At 44.3% G+C, this 15,034-nt stretch overlaps 1 protein-coding gene across 1 annotated transcript in view; it reads left to right on the top strand.

The window, feature by feature from the left end:
• The window catches only part of SLC15A2 (solute carrier family 15 member 2), a gene marked incomplete at its 5' end in the record, with an annotated part of 38,486 nt that extends 24,596 nt beyond the window's left edge, over nucleotides 1-13,890 (top strand). The window contains 8 exons of the mRNA XM_082764062.1: nucleotides 1,771-1,896; nucleotides 2,610-2,774; nucleotides 5,113-5,159; nucleotides 6,378-6,488; nucleotides 7,869-7,965; nucleotides 10,226-10,372; nucleotides 11,416-11,520; nucleotides 12,025-13,890. Of these exons, the coding sequence (XP_082620188.1) occupies nucleotides 1,771-1,896; nucleotides 2,610-2,774; nucleotides 5,113-5,159; nucleotides 6,378-6,488; nucleotides 7,869-7,965; nucleotides 10,226-10,372; nucleotides 11,416-11,520; nucleotides 12,025-12,201 (975 nt within the window). The 3' untranslated portion in view covers nucleotides 12,202-13,890. The remainder of the gene's footprint in view (nucleotides 1-1,770; nucleotides 1,897-2,609; nucleotides 2,775-5,112; nucleotides 5,160-6,377; nucleotides 6,489-7,868; nucleotides 7,966-10,225; nucleotides 10,373-11,415; nucleotides 11,521-12,024) is intronic.
• Nucleotides 13,891-15,034: the final 1,144 nt, after the last annotated feature.

The following is a 15,034-nucleotide window of genomic DNA, read 5'->3' as shown; positions in this document are numbered from 1 at the left end:
TTGTTCTTTACAACTAAACATACCAATCCAGTTGCTAATTTAAATTCTTACTTTCTGTGTCTGTCTGTCTGTCTTTCTGTGTCTTCGTCTCTCTCTTTTTCTGCTCTTTGCAGTTTTGCTGTGCCAGACACCTGTATTGGTCTATATTCTATAATTCCATCACCAGTGCTTGACAGACACCTAGTTAATGCTAGAGATTAATTCCCCAAAGGTAGTCTGTTCTCTCTTCTATTTCTTGCTGTAGGTTGCCTATACTTTACTGTTTCAGTTTATTTTATTCCTTTTCTACTTTGGGTGGGGATGTGTTTTTCACACAATCAATTCATTCTCCAGTGATGCGGGTGAATGCAGTCATGGACACCAGGGGCTGCTGGCCATCCCCAGACAGAAAGCCAGCAAAGCTCTTGTAAATTCAATGTTAGCCCCTGCAGATTTGTGCCATTTGTTTCTGGCCCGCGACCAGCTTTGTGCAAACTTTGGCTGACCTTTGGCTTAAGAAAGATACAGTAGGATTAATTTTTAAAGCTTTCCATGTATACTTAAAGTGTTCTGTTACAGAGTGGCTGGCACACAGCCCTGGATTAATATTTGCTGGCTCCTCAGATGAATCCATGGATGAGTCTCCCATTGCAATGAGACTGTGGGCTGAGGTCCTTTCTGATCTCTTTTCTTGAGCAATGAAATGCTCTCATTGCCAGCCACAACAGCTCTCTCTGAGCACTGAAAGTCTGCTCTGGCTGTGGGCAACTCATCCAGGCAGAGGCACGATGAGTTAGATGTTGCCCCCTGCCTATCCATGGAAATTTTACCCTGACGGCCACTAAAAGCTCCAGCAAAGAGGCACGTGTGATGGCCTGCCTTGGCTTGCTGTGGGTAGTGCAAGTGAAAAGCCACAGTAGTGGGATTTGCTGAATATTAAGATTGAGAAATACATGGAAGACAGTGTCAGCCTATATTTTCTGACAGTGGCTCCCCTCCAAGCTAGATTCAAATAACCCTGCCTTCCTGAGTTACAGGATGAGATAGAAAAAAATTGATAGCTCTGATTTATCCCTGGCAGCTACCTGAAAATAAAGTGAGGGGAAAAAAAAATATACAAACAGCAACAAAACATAAAACCTCAACAAAATAAAAAAATAGTTTTAGATCTGCAGTACAAAGCTGACATTGACTGAAGTACGCCTTCTAGGAAAAGACTCATGGCAGAAAGAGATACCTGAGTACTGCAGGCATTATCTTCCCTTTCCTAGAACACAGGGAGCAAGGTCTGTGCTGAGGTAACATGGTGTCAAGCGATGCAAAAGCACCAACTACAGACATGGAGCTGGACTGGGATTTCCAAAACTGCTTAGCTTCTGGCCTAATTCTTTTCCCAGTCACCGACTGCAGTGGGAAAACAATTATTCTGGTCCCTGCTTTTGAAATCTATCACAATTCTTCCTTTCTGATATGGCATTTGGTTAAATCCAGGCACTTGGGAACTGTGTAATGAGAGAGTGACACTGTTCTACCTGCCCAGCAGCTGTGTAGCCTCTACATTTAGTGGTGTGAAGAGCAGCCTTTGTGAAGAAGGGTAGGTTGGCTATTGAGCTACTCCGAGGAAGCCTCCCTAAATAAGATTTATGTTGAGTTTTCTCTCAGTGCAACTTCTGATGAGGAAGGGATGGAAAAGTGTCATTACAGAGGAAGACTATTATGACTAAAAAGGAAGAGTTATTAAAACACTAATAAAGCATGCAGATGGCACTTAAAGCCTTTTATTTTAATTAGGAAACCGATATGCCTCAACTTGTCCCAAAAGAAAGTTTAATTCAGGTCCTGAATTTGGCAAAGAACCCCGTTCAAGTGACAATCCAAGACCAGGACCTATTTCAGCAGCCTGTGGAGGCTTTTCAGGTAAGTGTGTGTGTGGGGATGGCACACCTGACTTGCATCCCATTGAAAAAGGGTGGTTTTTTTTTCAGTCACTTACCCATAAAACCCCCAGATGCTAGAGCTTGCTCTCTGCCACCTTAGAAGTGCATGGGAATGGCTTTGGAGAAGGAACATGCTATCTCTGACTAGGCAGAAAGGGAAGGTTTGGGGATGTATTTTCTTGACAAAGGATGAAATGGCTAAAAACATTCACCTAGAATTAGGAATAAAGTAGGAATGTCCCAATACGAGGCATTCAGGTCACATCTCTCAGTGCTCAGACACGATCCGGACATTGCTGTTGGGATCTGGATGGCATCTGAGAAGTATTTATCTGCAAAGGGGGAAAGAAATGGGAAGGTAGTTAACTGGGTATGGGCACTGCAACTTGTTTCCTACTTTACCTTCCAGGTTATTTCCAGGTCAGCCTATTTTGGTCTCAGAACAGAAGTCTGTTGGCCACCAGCTGCTTGCCACATTTTAGATATGGGTTCACTGGGGTAGAGCAGGGCCAAGGAAAGGGGAGCTCTGTGTGTGGGAGGTTCCCTGGCCTTTGGCTTACAAATTGCAAAGGAAGCTACTCCAAGCCCTGAGCTGACCATCCTGAAGCCTTTCTCATGTGAAGAAAGTGTGTAACCAAGTTTTTTTTTTTCCCCTCTCTCTCTTTTTTTTTTTTTTTTTTTCTTTCCTTACAGGACCCAGCTGAGTACTCAAATTTGATACTGAATGGCGAGCAACAGAACCTTCACTTCATCCTGCAACATCAAGGATTGTCTCTCACTTTTAACTACACCGTGAAGGAAAAATCAGTATACAGTTTAATTGTTTTTGAGGCAGAAGGAAGCCTATCAAGTCGCCTAGTGAGTGTGGGAGTGAAGTGTAAATACAGTATTAATTCAATGGCTGTGATGATACAATGGGTAATGGGGTAATAGGCTCATTAATTCATTTGCTCAGTTGCAGTGTCTGTCTGATTGCTCTCAGATGCTCTAAACCTGACTTCTTAGCTGGCGGCACTGGATCTGTACACATTTCTGCTGGTTGATTAATGGAGGCGTTATGGCATCTGAGAGTTGCTAGGAACACTTTAATCCAGTGAATGCTGCAGTGGGAGAGCAGAGTCATGCCTGCTGGGCAGCAGAGCTTGTGAAAGCTGAGGAAGCAGAGAAACAGAGATTTTCCCCAAAAGATGCTTCTGTAAAGCAAAGATGTTAAAGAGGCTCTAGGGCTGGGCACGGAATAAAAGCATCAGAGGAATGACTCTGGGCTTAGTTATTACAAGTGTTTAGTGAAAAAGCACAGAAGGCCCATTTGTTTTGTTGAACAGAATAAATGATTAAGCTCATTTCCGGCTCTGCTGCGGAGCCGCCTTTGTTTGGACTTCTGTGTATTGCTGCAATAACTGTAGAGATGTATATGGGATATGTAGGGCCAGATTCTGATATCTTCTGAATGCAGCTGTATGCCAAGAAGCTGACTTAAAATGAATGGTGTCATTCCATGTTGTGGTAGGTGTGTGTGTTTATGTGTAAAAGCCATCAGAATCTGCCCTCGTGCTGAGACACCAATTCTCTTATTCTCTTAGCAATTCCTCAGCTTCCTGCCTTGCGGAGTTGCCACTGCAAAGGCTTTCAATATTGTGTAGTAGGAATCATGTAATTGGTTTTAAAAATGTAGAGTTTCAAGAATTTATTTATTTTTTTCCTTATTTTTTTTCCCTTCTGTTTTATGGTTTGAAACCTGGGGCTCATTTTCACACAGTGCTGTTAAGTTTCCCTGAGACCCTGATGATTGTGTGCTGTTTCCTTTAGGAACTGATACTCATACACTGATTTTCATACAGTCGCTATGAAAAGAAAGACTGAGACAGGCTGAAGCAAAGCAACCTCTGAACCTCAGTGCATCTCTGTGCTGCCCCAGCTATCTAGCCTGCCCCTGGCATGGGCAGGCTTCAGTGCAGCGCTGTTGGGTGATGCTATTGACTTGTCATTCTCAGCACTAGATAAGGGAGGTGTGGAAGACAGTGTAGTAAATTATACTGTCCAACACTGCAACACAAGGCAGCAATGGCAGCATCACTGCTGCGTTGTGGGGCTTGTCCTGGAGGGGCCATGGGCCATGCTAGATTTGCCTCCCTCACTCAGGTGAGGATGCTTCCTTGGAAGGATCCAATCTGAAACTGGTTTCTTCTCCTTTGTGGGTGGTTGAGTGGGCAGCAAATAAATTTGAGAGCTCTGGGGATCATTGATGGAAGTGAGTAATAATTTGTCTAGCCCGCCTGCAATGAACTAGTGTGTTAATCCCCATGTGCCTCCCACTGAAAGAAATGATGTTGTTGTTTATTATTTATTGCTCTGACTTTTATTATTCACTATGGCTATTCATTATTTAGGGCATATATTATTTCTGGATCAGCATATCACACTGAAGTAGAATAGACATTTTATAGGGATGCTGAAATTTTGGATTCTTGCTTAGAAGCTCACGGTTTAACACCAGGAAGAAAGCTTGAAGGAAGGGCTAGAAAATTTGGCAACCAGGTTGCCAATCCAAGGATGTGCCCGCAGAGATTGAGACCACAAAATAAATCAGTGCGTCTTGGTGTCTCCTGCTCTCTGCCTGCACCATGAGACATTTTTCTCTCTTGAGTACTGAAGGTCAAGGAAAACATGAGCGATGCATGATGATCAGAATAGTAACCTAATGTTCCCTGTTGGCTTTAGGCTCTGTGAAGCCAATGAGTAAGCCAAGAATAAAGCTCTGGAAGTTAGGCAATTTGCTGTTTCTGTAGGAATACGGCACCTGTGTTTGGCTGTAATTAATCACTGAAAAGTTAACGTGGATAATGCTCTGTTGCTATCTTCAGATCGAGACAAATACTTATTTTAGAGGGTGTTAGATGCCTCAGTAGAAGGATAACTGGCTGAAACTCTGTAGCTTGTGTTGTACAGGAGGTGAGAAGGAACATACGATCTCATCTTAAGCCCTTGGTGGAGCTGAAATTTTGCCATTGGTTTCATTGTACCAAGGCTTCACTTCTGTGGCCTGATATAAAGTTTATGTGAGAGTCCAGTTAATTTCCAGTCTTGTAACACATGTAATTCCACAGGCACAGGTATTTTCTCTTACATGTTGTTTATCAGGCTGTATTAATGCAGATATTTGATTTTTTTTTTTCATTTTTCTTCCCCTCTTTAGATTACAGACCTGAAAGCAAAGCCAGAAAATGGTTTGGCAGCTGTTAGGTATGAATGGCTTGTTTTGAGGATTCAAGGGAGGTGGGGTGAGGGAAATTGCTTTTGTCTAATACAAACTGTGTGCACCATAGCCTAGGTGTTCTTGGGTTAGAATGTGGCCCATGCTTGTTCTGCAAGAAAAGGTTCAGGTGTCAGAGTGCTCCGTGTGCCACCTCCCACACTCACCACACAGAGCTGAACGTTATTGCCATTTACTGCCTAGGAGTGGCTGGGCTGAGATGGCAACGTAAAAGATCCCCTCCCCTGGGAGGGTGATAAATTCATCTCCCTGTGTCCCATCTCTTTAGGAAAGAAAGGGAAGAAGCAATCTAGAAAGGAGCTGCTGTGGTTTGTCGTCTGCAAACTGGCCCAGCCCATGACATTCACTTATCTCATCCGACCTCACGTACAAATTTGTACTGAAGTGGATACAACGAGAACAGTATGTTCGTAGCCCTGTGTTTGTGAAGGCTCCTGCTGACTAAACAGCACCTTGGGGAATTGATCAATACCCACAGTCAGGAACTTTTGTTATTTTCCTGTGAGCATTTTTTGACAGAATCCCAGAACTTTCTGTTCAAAAATGTGTGAGGAGGTTTAACTAGGAAGACATCCCTTTTTCCCCCTCTAAAGTTACTTTCGTAAAGTGCTTGCCTATCTTCAGGGATTTCCACTCCATTTCAATAACCGAAAAATGAAATATTTTATAACAAAGATCACATTAAAAGTGTTTGGTTTCACTAACAGCCCCAAGCCTGTGCCTTCCCATGGAAGACTGTTTTGATGAAAGCACATTATTTTGCTAGAAAACTCGTTCCCACTAGTAGAAACTCCTTGGAAAGTATTCCAGCATGGTGCACACACCCATCAGGACTCCCAGCTTTATAGTTTCCTGGGGGGCATTGGGGATCTGTCCTCTTGATCATATATAGGGGGAATCTCTGAAGGTGTCTGAGAAGAGATTGCTGATAAGTTCTACCTCACAAGAAGTGGGGGTCACTTTGACCGGGAGAAAATAAGAGGGTAAAATTACACAGCAGTAGGGAAGCTAATCTTTTATTGGAAAAACTGGGCAATGAATCAAGCTAATATTTTGGTAGCTTGCAGAGCAAACTAGTATAAGCCTATGGAGTTACAGAATGCTTTGGGATAGACAGTGCATTTCTGAAGTGTCTAATGCTGTGCTCCTCCTGCCCTGTGTGACAGCCTGATATGCTTTCATTGCAGATTCATCAATGGTTTGAGCCAAGATGCCAACCTCACTATTGACAGCAAACAGTTCGTTGCTGTTCAGAAAAACTACGGTGTTTCTGAGTACTTGCTGCTAGAAAGGGACAAGTAAGTTTCCCTTGCTGTGTTGAAGGTCCTTGTTGAAGCCTTTCCTTGGATACCATGGGGCTTTTCTCAGGCAAATAGCAAAAATTTCATTACTATTGTCTTGGCATTTGGTTGTGTGGGCAGATGTTTGTAAAAAAGCAGAATTATCATCTCTGTGCAGAGCAGGTGCCCTGGACCACTTGTGTGTGTACAGAAGCACTGTGCACTTAGTCTGCAAAGCATCCAAGTCAAAGGATACCAGATCAGCAACTCTGTGCATAATATCTAGTTGAATAGATTTAAGTTCCAAACAGTGCCTGGGATAGTTCCCTTCCCATGGCTGTTATTGCTCTGTTAAGATAAAATCATCGGGAACAGAGCTTGAAAACATTTCTGCTACGACATGAGAGTAATGCCATCCTAATTTAGGCAATGATTTTCTTAGAGTCAGGTCAAAGGAATCTTGGGAACCCAAAAAGCTTTTAGAAGTCCAAATACAGGGCTTAGCTTTCTCTGACCTATTCTTCACATTGCACATGGGGTTGGAGGGAAGAGAATCTCCATTCCTGTGCAAAGTAAGGTGGGAGATGGAAAAGTCCCCTCTGCCATGTGGCACCTGCTGTGTTTTGATATTCTCTCAGGCCTGAGGTCTTCATGTTAGGATGCTCTCAGAGAAGGACCAATTCATATTCCAGGCCACGAAGTGTTGGTATGTGGGCTGGTAACACCGAGTAACATCACACAGCTTTGCAGACTGGGCTTGTTAGACAGGAGCTCCATATGGCCTTGGTTTGGCAGCACTGGAGTTGGCTCCTGGAGGATATTTCTGGCCTTTGTGATGTTTCAAAAGCCTCATGGCTTTTCTCTGCATCAGCTCCATCCAAGATACTTATTGCTGCAATTTAGAAGGATGTAGCAACCACTGTGGCAATGCTGTTGAGCATCTGTGCCGCTTTACACATTCAGAATCAGAAGAACAAATACGATGGCTAACTTGTTCTATTGAAAGGAAGCAACATGGCTTCTAGGTGTGTAGCTCTGATTTTCTGAAGGCTGCCTGAGCCCAGCTAACTTGTCTGGCCCTAGATAAGTGTCTGGTTCCTAAAGGAGTGAAGAAAAACTTGAAAGTAAAATAAATCTGGGGGAAAAGAGAAATCCATGCTAGGAAGAAGCAGCATTTAAAAATGCTAGTAATAGCCCGGGTCATTAGGTGAACTCTAGTCAGTGTTTCTGGAAGGAAAATACGGCAAGAACTCTAGAGATGCTCTGACATTAACATGACTGCAGCTTTACATCATTCATCCTCCCTAGTCCATTGTAGGGGTATTTTTGTTAGCTGTGCCTTGTGCTCTTTGTCTGTCAGAATAACCAGAAAATGCTGTGCTTCATCCTTGTATCTAGATATAGCAATGGAAAATGCATAACTGAAATGGGGGAATTCACCCTGGACCTCGGGCTGCTTGACTTTGGCGCATCGTACACTGTTGTGGTAACTAATGTAAGTGACCTGGTGATGGTAACAAGTGCGTTTTGCTCTGGTCTCTGGCAGTGCTTTTGTTCTCATGTTGGTGGCTTTCACTTGCTTTCTCCACTCAGCAAGAACTAGGCAGTAGCCATTTGAAGGCAGTCCATTACTCAAGGGCTAGTAGATGGTTTTGGCACATATACAAGCAAAGTGAATGGGTACTCAGTCCACCTTAGGCTGTGATCTTGCAAGCTACACAAGAAGTAAGGTATTTTCCTTGATGGAAATCCTTAATGTAAAATTGTGTGGCCTGCAGTTTGTGCCAGCACATAGCAAAGAGCTACTGCAGACACTGCCAAGAGCTAATGGTGCTTATGGTCTCTAAAATACTGCACCTGGTAATACCTCACACCTGAGGAACTCTGCAGAAACAGTTTGCTTTATCCTCACATTTCACTTACTGACCTGACAGCTGATCTTCCAAGGCTTGCAGACGTACATGGGAAGAAGAAAAGGGCAAAGTGCTGATGGAGGTTGGTGAGATTGTTCATCTGTTTTTCCTTCTCTCGCCCTGTACAGCTCATTTGGAGCTCATTGTAAAGTCAAGGCATGGCTTTCTGAACAACCCAGGGGTGTGAACATCGCAGAGGGTGGAATCCTTTGCCTGCCTGCCAGCTTCTTAGGCGCGCTGCTCCAGCTCTGGTCCAGCTGGCGGGAGCCACGGAGATGAACGTGATCAGCTTAGTACCCACTTTAACCTTTCCACTGCACGGGCTCACAGACAAACCAGGTCTGACAGGACACACTGCTAAGCTGCCCTCTGGGGCTTTGACTACTGTGTTGTGATGAGCAGAGCAAAGTGCTGTCAGCTACTCCCTGGCAATAACATCTCCCTGTTGGGCAATTAATGGAATCTGTTCATGTCTGTGGAGTCCAAATATGTAGGGGGAAAAACATAGCTGAAAAACACCTGGCGCTTTTTTTTTTAAACTCCAGTAGCTGGAATGGGATGCACAGTCCTGGAGGGAACAGGCAGATGCTGCCATCTGTGAGTGCGGAGATTTATGTACATAAAACACACACACTTGAAGTGATATGGGCCAGACCCTACCTCTGTGGCAGCAAGCCTCTTTCCCCAGATGAGAAGCTGAGTTTAGTTTCATGAAGAACATTAGACTAAGAACATTGCCCCAGAGCCTCCAGTAACACAGCTGAGTCAGGGCCAGATGAGGTAGGTGCATCCCCCATTGCTGTGGGTAAGGGTCCCGCTTTGTGGTCCTATCTACAGAAATCCTCTTTGTAGCCGTGGCTGCTCAGGGGTGGCTCTGTGCTTCAGCCCCTCTGGGCTTCTGCTTTTTCCATCTCTTGTCCTGTAGATTCATTCTTCTGTAGAGAGTTATTTTGCTCCAGGCCAAGATAATTTTTAATTGTTGCAGTGATTTGTACTGTGCCCTGCTCCTCTGCTGGGAGTGCTACATCCAATACCAAGACTCCAATACATTAGTCTGCTAATGTGGCTGAACTGTAATACTTAAATCATGGGGATGCTGCCTTCTACCCAATCTTCCTCAGTGTGTGGTTGTAGTATGGTGCTCGTGGCATTTGTTTATGGGCTGAAGAGCACAGCTCTCCTCTTTTAGCCTTCTGAAATACACTCCCTTGATTTGCCTCCCTGCACGGTGATCAAGTACATTTCCTAAACATCCCTTGTATTTTCCCAAAATACTCCTTAAACACAAGGTTTTATGCCTGAAGTCATTTCGACCTAGTGTTTTCCACACTGCTTGTCAAATCTCTCTCTGACTCCCTATGCATCCGAGGCAGTACTAATTACACCTAGGAAAGCAAACAAAAGGAATTAGGAGTACAGCTACGTTAACTATCTGAACACACCTGATACAGGACAGCCGATGCTGCTCTTTGAATTCGTGGAATGGATTTGTTTGTGTGTCACCATTATAGCAGGGGAGTTGTACAGTGCTGATGAAATGGAAACAGTGGCCGTGTAGGTGGAGCGAGCACTTGCCAGCCTGCAGTAACTCATGCAGCTCTTGCAGCCCGTGAGCTAGCTGGGTCATCTGCATGCTGCCACCTGTGCCCTGGGCAGTAGGAGTCAGCCCTCTCCCAACAGGCTTGGATATGGCAGAGATCAGGCCCATATTTTGCTTCCAGGTCAGAGCTTTGCTTCCGTCTTTGCTTTAAGCTTCATTTTAATACATTTTCTGTTGCAGTCCAAGCTGGGAAGGATCTGATCTTTCAGCAGCTAATCAATGTGCCTTTGTTTTCCTGTTAGGTTTCTGGAGATGCTGTTAAGACATGGAAGTCAGAAGACATCAAAGCCAATAGTGTCCATATGGCTTGGCAGCTACCACAATACTTACTAATATCTGCCGGAGAAGTGATGTTCTCCATTACGGGTCTGGCCTTCTCCTATTCTCAGGTACTCCACTTAAAGATAAGAGGCTTACAATTAGACTTTGGGATTTATTCCTGTATCTGCCATTGACTTGCAATACGTCCTTTGGCATGACTTTGGCTTCCTAACAATGTTATCTGTTCTTCAGCTAAAAGTAGGATTATAAAGCAGCTTGCTGGGTGCCTTCAAGCTAAATTCATTCATACTCTGAAGATAGCTTTTCTCAATTATACTCAGGAAACTCCTTTTCTGGTAAAGCTGAGAAAACAGAACAGAAATGTATAGAAGTTAATTTTAATGGGAAAGCTCTGAATGCTGTAATGCCAGGTTTTTCTCCCAGCAAGAAAGTTTTTCTCCCAAATATTTTGGGTATGTATTTTTCAGTAAAAAAAAAATGCAGAAGTATCTCAAGGACTACAGGGTGGCATGGGGGCTTGGAAGCTGCTTTAAGGTAAGAGATTGAAGGGGTAATGAGAATGCAGTGGATAATTTGATTGTGGTGTACTAGGTTGTCTGTGGAGAAGGTTTATGAGCAGAGAGGACTGAGATATTGCAAGATCAAAAAGCAGAAGCTACTCACATTTGTCCTTGGGGAGTACATTGCAGATGTTTATTAATGAGGGTGATTAATCCAGTGGGACAATCTGTTGTGAAATATAGAAAACCTTACATCATCAGGAAGCTTAACAGCAGGATCCAGCCTCTTTTCCAAAGATGTGCAGCCACAGGGCACCAGGCTTCAAGCTACAGAACTTCTGCAAGCCCTCGGGCTTCACAATTTTACAATTTCAGCTGATGAAGGTTGGGGGTGATCAGGATCCAGCTCTGCAACAGCAGTGACTTTTTCTCCTTCTTGTTATGGATGACATGTTTTGAAACCTCCTTATATGCAGCTGTAGGACTTAATAACAGAGGAAGCACTGTGCGGAGGAAATTCCACCATCTCCTCCTAGGCTGGGTCCAGGGATGCTTGTACCTGCCAGGACATCACGGGGAGGGGTGGTGGGTGAGCTGGACGTGGGGGCAGAGCACTGCAGGCACTGACCAGACCCTTCTCCTCTTTTCAGTCTCCAGCCAGCATGAAGTCAGTACTGCAGGCAGGCTGGCTGCTCACGGTGGCTGTTGGGAATACCTTTGTGCTCATCGTTGCCCAGGCTGCACCAATGGCACAGGTATGGTTCGGCGCTTTCAACAGAGCCAATGCTTTAAAACGGGCTCTGGGTGGTGCTTCTGGATGCCTGTGCTCTGGAGACACAGCTTCTCTGCCCAGCCCTGGGCTCCTGCATGGGGTGCTGGCACTCTGCACCAGCTTCTTTCCAGCCAGGGCTCTGGCTGGAAATTTCAGCCAGGAAATTTCTTCTCCCAAAGTCATCCTGTGGGCAAAAAGCCCAGGTAGGTGTACTCCAGTCAGGGCAGACTTGTAAGGAAAGGTTTAATGATGCTAGCCCAATGTTACCAGTCTCTTTCAAGGTATAGTGCATATATTAATCATTACATTGTGTCTACATGGCATACCAGAGAACAGGATGAGAAAGCTTCTACCTTGTGAGCAGTCTTGGATGCTGGGAATTAACTTTAACCTAGTGTTTTGAGAAGCACTTGGAAGTGCAAAGAAACTGTCTGGACTGGGGGTCTGGGATCTCCTGACCTGATTTTTTTTCCCTCTTTCTTCCCAGTGGGCTGAATTTGTCTTGTTCACTGTTCTACTCTTTGCTGTGTGCATTATTTTCTCCATCATGGGATATTTCTATGTCAGCGTGGATCCAGAGGACCTACGAGAAAAGGAAGAGAAGACAGAGACCCCAAGCAGAGGAAACATGATTAGTCTCGTTACTCAGAAAACAAAGCTCTAACACATCATGGGTTGGGATCTTTTTTTTTTCTTTATTTTTTTTTTTTTAACTGGGTAGGTGGTAGGGTGAAAGAAAAATGGGGACCATGTTATTTTATTTTATAGCACTGCAGTCTTTATTACTCAAAATGTAGCCACCATCTAAATGGGACAAAATAGCCCTCCATATAAACAGTAGGGGTCCTGAAATCAGAGCAAAATTCCCTGGGAAAGCTCATCTGGTGTTAAATGCGCTTATAAGTAAATACAGTGTAATTTAGAACCTGCCCATCTTCCTAAGCAAGGGATGCTTTCCTATGATTTTGATTTAAACATATATTTAGGGCAGCAGGGAGGGAAGGGTGGAGGGCATGCCAGATGACAGCAAAAGCTGCAGATGTTGGGGGAAAAGGATGAAAACTCAGTCTAGGAATCAGGAAATAATAGATGTTAGAGATGATGGAAGATTTTTTTTTTTTAATGCAATCATCACGGACTGGAAGAGTTACAATCCCAAAAGGTTTCATCATGTAACTCTCCTTATGAGTATTTCACCCCATTATTGCAAATTATGAATGGCCCTGATTTATGACTTTCAGCTCCAGGCCCAGAAGTAATAACAGGGAATTAAATGCTGCAGGCTCAAATATTCCCCGAACACTACTGAACAAGATATGCATGCTACCATCTCTCTGATACACGCTTTTTCTTAGAAGTTTGCACTGGCTGATAGTATTCTTTGATTAGACATGATTAGAGAATTGGTTTACACTTTTTTACTTCAGGAATCCAGGCGGTTATTTGCCATCTTAAGCTTATATTGGACATTTCCTTTAACAGTACCTGCCACTGCAAGGTAGGGTATGGCTGTTTTCTCATCTCATGCTTCAGTTATTCCCCACTGGGAGACACACTGCAGCAGTTTCTATAAAATCCCAGGTATCCCGCAGTGACTTAAACAAGGATGCACTTTATCATTTTTTTTTTTTTTCAGTCTACAAAATGAGACCATGGCATATGAGATTTTTCTTTTTCCTACCTGATTTTCTGTCTCTCTACCAAACTCTGGATGTAGGTATTTTAGCAGAACTGTGATATAACTGTCTGATTTTCCTTCCTTACATGAAGCTGTGATTGTTGTTGTTCTGCATTAGAACTATTTCAACCATTGCTGATGTAGTAAAACTCCCAAGCCAGTCCCTGCCTTCCTCTGCCACTCCAAGGCTGCAGTTGGGCCAGGTATGACTTACTTTACAAAAGGGCTGTCAATAGGATTTTCAGGTTCACAGAGAATAGATTTTTGATGATACTTTCCTCTTCCAACTTGGCATTGGTTATATCATGAAATACATGTTTAATTTCACTCCTGTTCAGGGTGGTGCTAGGGAATATGCTTAACTTGTCATCTCTGGTACTTTAATGTGCTGCTGTCTGTGTGTTCATCAATAAGACCGAGAAAACCCCACGTTTTGGTTTGCACCTGGAAGACTCTCAGCCTCAGATTGCTTCCTTTGCTTACCGTCCTAAATGGCCATGAGCTTGCACTACGATTTCTGCATCAGCTCCTGCCTGCTGTGAAATAACATCTGGGTCTTGCGCCAGAGGGGGGCCGTTGTCATTTATCTGAGACAACAGGCTGCGGGTGTGCGCACAGAAACGCTTAATGTGGTTCGGTCGATGCAGAGCCATTTATTAAGCTGTGGTAGCTGGAACCGGGCAGCTGAACCCTGCGACTCAGTGGGGAATGAAGGGCACTGAAAGCCATCTATTAGGCCATCTGACCTGCGCCTCAGAAGCCAAGCGAGGATTATTCCCTCTGCTCCTTTCTGATATTGTTCTCTTGCCATGAATCTTTGTGTGTGTTCTTTCTCCTCCAGGCATTGTTTTTTTCCAAACCCTGTTTTATGACACACTGAGAATCAGCTCAGAGGCTGCTGAATCACTCTGCTATGATGCTGTTTGACTGGCTTCCAATTTGAAGCGCTAATAGAAAGCATTTCTTCCCCCCCCCTTCCCTCTGCAAACAGAACAGAAAACCCCAAACTGAAGGAATGGACAGGCTCCAGTAGCACTGAACAGCCACGATTTAGAATTATTGGAGCATTTAATTTTTTATAATCCTTGAATTTGGAAGTGTGCTTGGCTTCGAGGGCATATGTGGTGAAAAGACAACTGAAAATTATTGGAGCACTTTCCTTGGGCAGCACTTGGTACATCGCAGCTCAGAGTGGCATGAGGGAAAGCAAGGTGCTCAAAGGATGTGATCTTTAAGACTGCATGGGCTCAAAAACCTCTTGACTTTTATGTTTTATTTCCTTACTGGCGACATTACCAGAAGCTGTCACACACTCTGAGCTTAATTTAAAGGAATCATTCCAAACTCGTAAAAGATACATTTAGGATGTCATCTGTATCTGCTTTTTAGGCTCATGATGCCAAATTGTCCCTTTCCAAACATCTCTGTGTTCCAAACCATCGCCATAATGCTGGGGGGGAGAAAAATTGCAGTTCACAGTTGGGAAGGTTACGAGCAGGAAGCCAATTCTGTAAATAAAGTGCTAACATGAGGCTGGGGGCTGCTGCTGCAGCCCCTCCGGGGAATCTTTTGCCCGAGGGGGTGGAAGGCTCTGCTCAGGTTTCTCTTCCAGCTGATGCGGTTACTCCTTCCCCACCTGTGGGAGGTCAGCTCCCCTCCGATCCAGCTGCTCGGTTGCTGGCAGGGCCGTTCCTCACTGCCTCTGCTGCAGCTGTAGAGCTTTGCTGGCTGGACCCATTGATCTGAAACACACCAGCAGTTTGGAGGGATTTTCCCTGGGCGTGCCAGCAAGGACCAGGCTGGGGGCTGTAAGGAAGAG

This window comes from Aythya marila (assembly GCF_965140915.1).
Source record: "Aythya marila genome assembly, chromosome: 6".
Lineage (NCBI taxonomy): Eukaryota > Metazoa > Chordata > Aves > Anseriformes > Anatidae > Aythya > Aythya marila.
Note: the sequence above shows the minus strand (reverse complement) of the source record. Positions and strands in the feature narration are given on the sequence as shown.